At 38.4% G+C, this 10748-nt stretch overlaps 2 protein-coding genes across 5 annotated transcripts; one reads left to right on the forward strand and one right to left on the reverse strand.

Annotated features, from left to right (window-relative positions):
• Positions 1-1170: 1170 nt before the first annotated feature.
• LOC110772646 (putative N-acetyltransferase HLS1) lies at positions 1171-2775 on the forward strand. Of its 4 annotated transcripts, XM_088246241.1 has the most exons (4): positions 1171-1378; positions 1515-1602; positions 1636-1732; positions 1923-2775. In XM_088246241.1, exons 1-4 carry the CDS (start codon positions 1181-1183, stop codon positions 2773-2775), a joined length of 1236 nt encoding a protein of 411 aa, XP_088102367.1. In that variant the 5' UTR covers positions 1171-1180. The 4 variants fall into 4 exon arrangements, with proteins under 4 accessions (XP_088102367.1, XP_088102366.1, XP_021832796.2 ...); XM_088246240.1 differs by having other exon boundaries at positions 1171-1390; positions 1515-1732; XM_021977104.2 differs by having other exon boundaries at positions 1515-1732.
• A 380-nt stretch (positions 2776-3155) lies between these two features.
• LOC110772647 (phototropic-responsive NPH3 family protein NPY2-like) lies at positions 3156-9704 on the reverse strand. Its single transcript, XM_021977105.2, has 5 exons — positions 9059-9704; positions 7656-8455; positions 5822-5891; positions 4090-5268; positions 3156-3985 (listed from the first exon to the last, which is right to left on the reverse strand). Exons 2-5 carry the CDS (start codon positions 7715-7717, stop codon positions 3416-3418), a joined length of 1881 nt encoding a protein of 626 aa, XP_021832797.2. The 5' UTR covers positions 7718-8455; positions 9059-9704; the 3' UTR covers positions 3156-3415.
• Between the last annotated feature and the right edge of the window lie 1044 nt (positions 9705-10748).

Below are 10748 nucleotides of genomic sequence, written 5' to 3' on the forward strand. Positions count from 1 at the left end.
GGGTGGACACTGTCCGATTTGATCTGCTTTACACTAAAACCAACAACCAAACCGAATAAAATAACTAGTGTTATGTGGTTCATTCTTATTAAAAATTCAATGGGTTTGTGTTAAGGTCCATCTCATTTAAGAAGTACATTGTTATTTTATTTAGAGCAAAAGTGCTTATTATTTTATTTAGAGCAAAAGTGCTTAAATGTCCGGAATGTTTTTTTACCCTAATTTGTTGTAGAGTCGAGTTAGGAATTTGTGGTAATTGAGGCATGATAAAAAAAAAGCTCTTACAAAGAAAAACTCAACAATGCATTTTATGTTCGACCTTCCCTTGGGTGCTCCTTTCAATAGTATGATAAAAATCATTGATAAAATACGTAAACACTACGTGTGTTACTGCAAAATATACGAAAATACATGTATTATTCGTGGAAGATATGTACGTATGCATACATACAATATACGTGTATCATATGCAAATCTACTAACTGGGCTTCTAACCATTGGACTCACTTTCTTTCAAGCTGTCGATGTGTCAAATGGGCCCTACCTCTTCATGCCTAAGTCCAAGAGGCCTAAAGCCTTGAGCCCCAAACGTCAACTGGATTTTAATGTCGAGCTTTGAGTTGTGCAATTTTGTGGTCTCACTATTCATGTTCGTAAAAATAAATAAATAAATAAATAAATTCTAGAGATTCACAAATAAATGAGAGAGCACCATAATCGTGGATTAGTGGGACCTTAATTGCCGCGCATCTTCCTAAGTAAATTAATAATTACGTTAAAATAGGAAAAGTTTTGCGCAGACACACAGCCGCCATTTCCACTAACTCTCTTCCTCTCCACGTGTCCCTTCATTATAAGCCCCTCTCTTTAACCGATGAATTAAAACCTATAAAAAATTAAATTTTAATGAGCGCAAGAACCAAGCAATGATTTAATTTAAAGGCAGCGTAACAGCTCTATCTCTTCCACTAATCCAATGATTACCCAACTTAATCCGTACCCATGATTCAAAATCCCATCATTATAAATTTTCTCTCAGAAAAAAAAAAAAGTAAAAGAAGAGGAACCATCAACCAAATATTTATAGCTATCCATTGCTGCTATAACTATATAATTAGCTCTACATTTCCATGCTCATTAGCTTTGTGGGTTAATTAGTGTGTGTGATTAGTGACTAATCATGGTTATTATGGGAGAGGCAGGGGAGGGCTTGTTGGTGATTAGAGAGTTGGACTTGAACAAGGACACAAGAAGTGTGGAAGAGTTAGAGAGGAAGTGTGAAGTTGGTGGTTCTTCGTCTGGCAAAATGTCTCTCTTTACTGATCTTTTGGGTGACCCAATTTGCAGGATTCGAAACTCACCCTCCTTCCTCATGCTGGTGTGTGTGTGTGTAAAGCATTATTAAATTCCATTTTTGTTTTCTTTTTTGTGTTTTATTTAATTTAGTTTTCACTTTTATTACCTTGTTAATTGGTCTTTAATGGGGTTTGTTTTGTGGTTATAATATTAATCAGGTGGCTGAAATGGGTCCTGGCAAAGAAATGGTTGGGGTCATTAGGGGTTGCATCAAAATCGTTACTTGTGGCAAAAAGCTCATAAGAAGTAACAATGGAATTGCAAACTCTAGCAACGAAGATTCTGATTCCAAACTCGAACCCATTTGCACCAAATTCGAACCCATTTGCACCAAACTCGCTTATATTCTCGGCTTACGAGTTTCTCCTTCACACAGGTACATATATATATTCTTGTTCAAATAATCTTACATGTACCAAATTGTGGACCACAATCACGAATAAAAACATGACTACATGTAACATGTTACAAAATATGACACAAATAGTTTGCTTTTAGCAATTACTTAATTTTGACAAAATTTAATTTAATTTAATTTGGTTCCAATGGCTTATGATCTTCTGCAGGCGAAGAGGTATTGGGTTGAAGCTTGTTAATCAAATGGAGGAATGGTTTACAAGAAATGGAGCAGAGTATTCATACATGGCAACTGAAAATGACAACAAGCCTTCCCTCAACCTCTTCACTAAAAAATGCCACTACACAAAGTTTCGTACCCCTTCAATTTTGGTCCAACCAGTATTTGCTCACCGAGTCAAAACTCACAACCGAGTCACCATCATCAAACTCAGCCCTCCAGACGCCGAGGCCCTCTACCGCTCCCGATTCTGCACCATCGAGTTTTTCCCACAGGACATTGATGGGGTTGTGAAAAACAAGCTCAATCTTGGCACGTTTTTGGCCGTACCAACCGGGTTTCCGTGGCCTGGTTTGGCCGAGTTTCTGTCTGAACCGCCCGAGTCATGGGCAGTTTTAAGTGCATGGAATTGTAAGGAGGTGTTTACTTTGGAAATCAAAGGCGCGTCGGTTGCACGGCGTTTTGCGGCGAAGGCCACGCGCGTGGTGGACAGAGCATTGCCTTGGCTGAGGATCCCTTCGGTACCTGAGGTTTTTAGGCCTTTTGGGTTGGTTTTTCTCTATGGTTTGGGAGGACAAGGCCCACGCTCGGGTAAGATGGTGGAAGCGCTTTGTGGCCACGCGCATAACATGGCTAGGGAATTGGATTGTGGGGTGGTGGCGACTGAGGTGGCAAGTCAAGAACCGTTGAGGTTAGCAATACCACACTGGAAGACACTATCATGCGCCGAGGATATGTGGTGCATCAAGAGACTAGTGCAGGATTATAGTGATGGGCCTATTGGAGACTGGACCAAATCTACTCCTGGGCTTTCAATTTTTGTTGATCCAAGAGAGTTTTAGTAAAATGACCAACCAAAAAAAGAGAGGCAAATTTTGTAGTTTTTAGTGTTAATATTGTAGTTTTAGGGGAATATTAGCAACCTTCTCCAGCCTAGTAATGGTAGTATAATAGGTCTAAATTTTGTTTAATCTACTTTTTCTAATATTTGAGTCCAAAAGTGGGACCTTGTAAGATAAGGTCCCATAATTTCATTAGTTTCACGTCATGTGAGAGAGTCGGGAAAAAAGTTGAAAAGATTCGGTGTATGGAAATTTTCTTTACGGTATTGGGCATTTTATATTGTGAAATCAGCATATGACATGCCTGCTAAAGCTCACCACTGAACAATTTCCTATATGTAAAGAGAGAAATGTTTTCTTGCTAGACATACCAAAACATCTTATAAAAGATTTTGACAAGTGAACATTTAGGTATTAGAGTTTGAACTCTTGACAATTGCATCACCAGTTGCATTCTCTAGGTAATCATTTTCTCACAACCTGTGATTTTTTTTCTGCAAGTACAACAAAAACACTTCTTCCAAACTATATGTACTTCACTTTTGCTCAAGTAAAAGACCACCAAGTCTTTTTAAGTTGCTAAGATCATAAAGAGAGATGCCCGAAAATTTCCGACCTATTTCTGTGCCAATTAGTTCTACTAGGAAACCGAATGCCTCCGATTTCTGGAAGGTGTGGATTTAGCCTCTTCAGGATTAGCAGAACCAAGGCTTTCAGATGAATCAGAACCACTATTCTCACCTTGTACCCCTTTGCTTGACCAAAGCTTTGCAAAAACCTTCCTCTTTGACTTAAGTAACCCTCTCATTTTACTGACTGCCGCCTTGTCAACACTGCCTTTGCCATCTCCATTCTTCTCACCCCCTCCCACACCACTGCTCAACCTTAAGGAAGCTAGCTCCCCCTTTAGGGCCTTAAGCTCTTCAGCCGAGGCCACTGCATCCCAATCCTCCTCTGTGTTGGTTGTCGCAGATCTTGAGCTCCCATGGGACCCATTGTTTAAATCCTTCATGCCCTTAGGTAGGTCTGGAGTGCTGCTGCCTGATGAAGCAGCTGCCCTGACTTGCTCAAAAAACAGTACCTGCACAACTACACGCAATGGAAGTCTCTCATTTTGCACGGCATGCATACACGCATCAACTGATAGCTTTTTGCAGTCCATCAGCTTGCATATCCTCTTCCTCTCACTCTTGCTGATCCCCGGGTGCTCCTGCATTATAGAACGCCAGAGTTTGAAAAATACTTCATCACAACACTAACAAAATACAACACAAAAGCACTCAGGAGAAAAGAATTTTTATTCTAAGCTCTTACCTTAAGATACATATCAATGGCTCGGTAGAGCCCATCATGAGAAGGCTGAGAGAAACCTCGCACCATCTCCGCAAGATCAACAAACTTCAACAAGGGTAGGTGGGGATCCTTTGAAATTTCAGCAAGATACCCATCTACCAGTTTTGCCACCATCAACTTAGAAGCATCCGACAAGATCCCCGGCCTTCTCACCTCCTGAAGCTCATGGCGTTCTTCTAGCGATTCAATCTCTGCACTCTGATCTTGCCTTAGGAACTCTTCAACAATTTTTTGGACTACAGTAACATCATAAATTGTAGGTTCCCTTTCTGCTGCTCGTATCAGAAGATCATTTACAGAAGCCTCCTCCAGTTGCTGCCCTATTCTCCTTACTAGCTCTCCTTTAGTCACGTCTCCAGAGTCCACAAAAATAGCTGCTTTTAACATTTTGAGCAAGAAACTACAAGAGACACCACCTTTCTCTTCAGGCAACAGCCAGACAATTGTATCCACTGTTGATCGATGCTTTGCCATATCTCCACCCTGGATCATACCTTTGCTAAAGCCTGGAAACCTTCTGTAAGCATAAGCTTTCAAGGCTTCTCCTATCACTTCAGCAGAAAGTACTGCTTTGGTTTTGATATTCGTTAGAACACGCTTGTATAAATCAATCTCAAGCTCACACAATTCTTCAACCCACCAGTCCTTTGGAACTGGACGATTTCTAACACCGTTCCAATTGGGATCATTCCCATTTTCCTCAGGGATCTTCTTCCGATTATAGGTATAGGACCAGTCAACTTGTGAAACATCAACACAGGCCTTGGTAGCTATAGAGTCAATGCATTGGCTGACCAACTTTAGTTCCTCAGATATTGGTAAAAGAGACTTTGTAGTCTGAAGAACAATGATTGAATCCTTCCAGCTCCGGAAAATGCTAGAGCTAAGGAAGACATCAATCTTGTAAATGAGATTTCCTTTCTCAATAGACTCATGCATTCCCAGATATTCAGCAGCACATCGAGACACAACAACATTGTAAGCATTGAGAGTGACAGTCATGCCATAACAAAACTTGGCACATATCTCAAAGGCAGCAGGGCCACCTGGAATGTCAGAAATGTAAATTTCGCCAGTGTTTGATTCGTTAGTGTTTGCAACCAACTTCTGCAAGCGTGCACTCTTTGATAGAAGAGGAAACTGCATAAAAGATTATCACTCTGATCAGTATCACAAGACATTTATCTGTAGCCACACAGCAGATTGCAGTTAAAATTTGAGATGCAACAGAGCTGTGTTAAGTTAAGTTTGCCAACGCTTTATCATCCCTTGACTTTCAATTGAGTGTAACATATATATCATGCTCAACATTTAGATAATCAATGGTCTGCCAGTCTCTATAAAATCATAATAATTCATCAAGTGATAAGGCATTTGTCAAGTATGAACAAAGCAGGTATTAAAATAATATTTCAACTAGTTATATCTTGTAGAAGATAAACGTTCAGTTTATCTTTATCAGACAACAAGTTGAGAACACCCATAATTTCTTATGACTCTTACAAGCCTTGCTCCTCTTTTACATAGCTCATAATTTTGGTAGCTAAACATATCTGTATTTGTTCTGGTTGCTTTCCAATATGAGCACTAACAAATTCTTGACTATAGATCGCACCACTTGAAAATTCAACATACAAGGCATGTCACTGGGCAACCATGTATTTCACCATAAAATGAAAAATGGTGAGTGTACCTTATGCAGATAAAACTTTGAATCTCCAACATTAACAATGATGTCTGTTGCCAAATCAGTAGCTACAAACCTGCATATATGGAGGTTCGTTTAAAGTGTTAGTAAGGACTCTTCATAATAGGTACACCATAAAATAAAAGGAGAGGAAGACCTAGGTACAAATACAATTAGTGCTCGCAATATGCAATTGAAACTCAACCTTTTTTCTTTCCTAAAATTTATTCTGAGCCCCATCACTTTTTCTTTCCTAAACTCACTGTTAATGCACAAGAGTGACCAAGCTGTAAAGCTACATAGTTTATTGTATGAGAGCAGTCATCAATAGAGATTTGAGGTTCTAGCTATGCCATGTCAATGAAGAAAAACAACTCTAATCATACTTTGCTTTTCTTTTCAAGGACTAGGAATGAAATGACAGAGACTGCTAAATATATACTCAACTAAAAATAATACAAGTGATAGCCAACGTTTTTTTTAATGACCATTCATGTACCTTAACAGCTTAGAGCATCTACAATCACGCTCTCTATTTTTTTAGTTAAAATTTAGCTAAAAACACACAAAAGTTATTTTAGGAGCTCTCTATAAAATTTGAACTCCAATCATACTCCATAATTTAGAGAGTCATAAATACTATAGTTATTTTTTAATTCAATACGATTGGTCCATCTCTATAAAAAAATAATATAAATAAAGTTTAAACTATGCATAAAACAAAGCAGCGTTAAATTATAGGGAGCCACTAGGAGTCCTTTCTCTCTCCTCAGATTTAGGAGCTCCTAGAGGTCTTCCTATTTTAGGAGGTGGATAGGGAGCATGGTTGGAGTTGTATTTTTCCAATTCCTCACTAAAATGTGTATAAGGAGATGATTTAGGGAGCCCATTGTGGATGCTCAAAAGCAGTCATAGGTGATGTTAGCAGGGACTCTTGATGCATTTATTCAAGGAAAGTAATTTGAATTTACTTTTCAATATTATGCCCACCCAAGTTGCATGGCAAAGTACCAGCTTCAATTCATAATAAATGATACCTTCCACAGGGCTAAATATAGATTGGATTTAAAAGCCCTCCCTCAATCAAAAGATTGATTGGCTAAGATACAAAAGTACAATTCATTCTCTCGTATCCTTCATAAGGCTTTTGCAAGACATTTAATTTGCATTTCTACATTTTGTGTACTTTTGACACAACTTTATAATTCTCATTGGTTTTCTATATATTATCCTGGTTTTTAAAACCAGATATATAAATCCTCATTTAATCTAAGAGAACCAATAGCAAATAACAAATAATGTGTGGTGATCTGCTTATGAGAGCTATGAGAGCACCAATAAATACTATATTGACTAAACAAGATGGATAACACCAATGATTCTGAGGTTTAAATAAAGTTGATCATAGAGCAAGTGGTAGATTCAATAAAGGTTCTCTTCATATGGCCCCACTAAGAGAACTATGTTTCCATGTACTAAAACAAAGACAAAAGAAAAGAGAGCAGAGTTGATACCAAATCATAGAATAAGAACAATTTTATGACAAGAGTGCAGGAGAAAATGACAAGAAATGAAAAAAAGGATGAAAAAATTTACTGTCCAATTTTTCAGTAACCAGATGGCTGCTCAAAATGAGTGGGCACAGGCACTATCCGTGAGAAGAAAAACCCAAATTTATCCAATATGAACAGAAAAACCAGTTAAAAATGATACAAAAAATTATACCGGCAGGTTTATGCAATAGGAACTGATATGCACGAGACACAATAGCAAGAAAAATAATACAAAATGATGATTGAAGAACGAGGTAGAGCATAAAGGAGGCCCTAGATGATCTCACCTAACATTATTGCCATCAGTCTGAAAGGAATCCGGCTTCGATCCAAGTTTCATAAACTTCATCTTGGCAAGCAAACAATCTGCTTCTCCTTCACTTCCCCAAAACAAAACTTCCTCGCCACTCAACCTGTCACTGCTTAATCAAATGCTTCACACCTTGACCACCACACATCCCGAATAATATTGCATCTCAATCGAGGAAAAGTTGCTGGAAATGGAAAGGAAGACACCAGGAGTAGGGGACCAGATATAGATATCTGAATGCAACCAACTTCCTGGGCTTCGAGAGAGAAAAGAAAGATCTCAAAGAGGGGAAGGTTATATGTATGCAAGGCAGGGTATGACCGAATCTTGACAGGGACCAAGGCAGTCTAAGAGAGAGAGAGAAAGAAAGGCAAAGTGAAGATGGGTTTTATGCAATTTTTTAAGAAAAGGTTCTCTTGAATGGCAAGAGAGCCAAAGAAGAGGGTGTTTCCTTGGTCGGCGGCAAAGCCCACGGAGTCCGGGTGCACCAAGTCAGCTCAGGGGACATAGCCAACAGACTCTCAACACTAAATAATTATCAAACACCAGAGACACTCACAAGCACAAATCTGACTCCACCACACTCCCCCACTATTTCTTAATCTTTCTCTTCTGATTACTCTGTTCCTTTGTTCCTTTTTAAAAGCTAATTAAAGATTCATGCCACCAAGACCTCTTAGACGCCTTTAAAGCTTCAAGTTCCAAACCCAACATGTACACATCAATTAACACTTAATTTATAGATTAGTTTTACCGTTGAAGTTTGAAAACCTGCAACTGAAAACAGCATCTCGGTATCAGTTGAAGAAACCACCAAAACGGTAGACAACAAGCATCTCTTTTTATTTGGGCAAAGTATGGGAATAAATTAGAAAGATCACAAAATAAAGTTATTATAGTAAATGGACAACCAAACATCAACTTACCAACAAAAAAAATTAATACAAAATTGGACTGAAATCTGAGGAATCTACCAGAATATATCACAGAAAATCTAGTAAAATAATGAAGCCAAGATACATATTATGCTGTATAAGTAAAAATCTTTAAAATCCCACATGAAGAAATAGGCAAATAATCTAAGGACAATCCGCAAAAGCCACTCTCCGTGTACACCCCCACAAAACCCAAGACCTATTCATCAAATCTACAGAACTATACAGTAGTACCAACTAATATCATCTACTTGCAATTTGAAAATAGAAGAACCCAGTTCAAGTTTGAGTGCAATCAGCCCAAACCAAGCCTAGAAATCCAAAAAACAAAACCAGAACCAAAGAAAGTGCAGTGTGTGTGTGTGTGTGTGTGTGTGAGAGAGAGAGAGAGAGAGAGAGAGAGAGAGAGAGAGATAAAGAGAGAAAATTGCAAAGCACAGCTCACCCAATATCTTACGCCACCGTTTCAAGCTTTTTGCTTGAAGAATCAGAAAGAGTTTTCAGCGTTCAGAGGAACTGAGGAAGTAACAGTAACGAAACCAAAGAGCGAGTCTTTAGCTCTATGCACAAGCATTGAAGTCTTGAGAACCAAACCCACCACCAAACAAACTTTCACGAAACTCAGGAAAAACCAAAAGGGCTAAAAGAGAAAACACAACTCAAAAGCACCCATCAGAAAATGAGCTGTTTACTGAGCTTCAAAATCCAAACCAAAGTACACCATGTCCCCAAAAACTGAAGAAAAAGGGAAAAATCACACAGGAGCAGCACAGCACCACCACCACTTTTCTTTTTCGGTACACAGAAAATGTTTTCCTTTAGTTTGCCTACTTTAATTTTTGTGAGCAAAAAGTAGAGAGAGATTCATTGAGTTTTTGGGTTGCATAATTAACACTCACCTCACTCTCACTCACCACCTTGCACAGTAAAGCACGCTAAAACTGACACGCTGCTGCTTTTCTCTTGCTGCCCCCATAACGCGGACTCTCCTCTTATTAAATGACCCTAAAAATTAAACCCACAAGGCCATAACTTGGATAATGGATGCTATTTTTTCATCATGTGTTCATGTTCATGGTGATGGTCATGTTCAAAAGGTCATGGAAACACATTGGAATTGGGGGGCTAGTTACATATATCACTATATAATATCTGCTTGAACCTTTTGTTTTGCTACACAGCTAAGAAATGCATTGTCTTTTCTCTTTTGCTTAATTGGAAATAAATTTTCACACTTACCACAAGATTTGATATAGATTTTATACTTATTTTGGCATTACTATTTATTTTACCAGATCTTTTCTAGTTTACAGCAAAGGAACACTGGCTCTTTGCATTCCATTCAAAAATTTGAACTTGCAAGGGGTATTTTCTTCCTTTTCAAAAACCCTCCTTCAAACTCCTTATTTGGGACTAGTTAGCAATTTAGCATATAATACACGTACGTACATATTTTTAAAACAGTAATAATACGAACTAATTTATCAACATTTTAATACCAACTGATGTGGCACATAATATGATATGGCAGTCCATGTCACTTGCGAACTCATATATTTTAACTTCTTGAATTTTTTATTTTTTAATCAACTTAATTTTCTAATTTAGGCGAGTCCCGCAACGCCTTCTTTCATCACCGCAGCAACACCGTCGCCGCTGCTATTATATAGTGTCACCATCACGGTGCCGCACCACCAGTCAGTCCCATCGTCAATCTTGAACCCAACCGTTCATAATCCATTGACTGTTACTATGACGATGCGATTCAATCTGCTCATCATAATTCCGCTGATGGGTTGAATCCACTGTGTTGTTGATTCGTTGTTAAATTATTGATAGATGAATAACAAGAGTAAAAGTTCCCAAGGATATATCAACAAGTTTTTTTGTCAAGATGTATATGTCCAGCATCGTCAAAAACAATATAAGATAATCTCTCAAATCTTATATATTTATAAGAAAATCTCAGTGATGGGAAACAAAATGAAAAGATTCATCATAGATGGAGGAGGAAGTCAGTGGAATAATATCGCATCATCACTATGAACAAGAAGAGGAGATGTTGAGGCGGTGAAAGTTGGATTCAAGATTGGAGGTGGCGGTACCATGGTTTAGGGTTGCGGGCCCCGATAACT

This window comes from Prunus avium, chromosome 8, assembly GCF_965620075.1.
Source record: "Prunus avium chromosome 8, drPruAviu1.hap1.1, whole genome shotgun sequence".
Lineage (NCBI taxonomy): Eukaryota > Viridiplantae > Streptophyta > Magnoliopsida > Rosales > Rosaceae > Prunus > Prunus avium.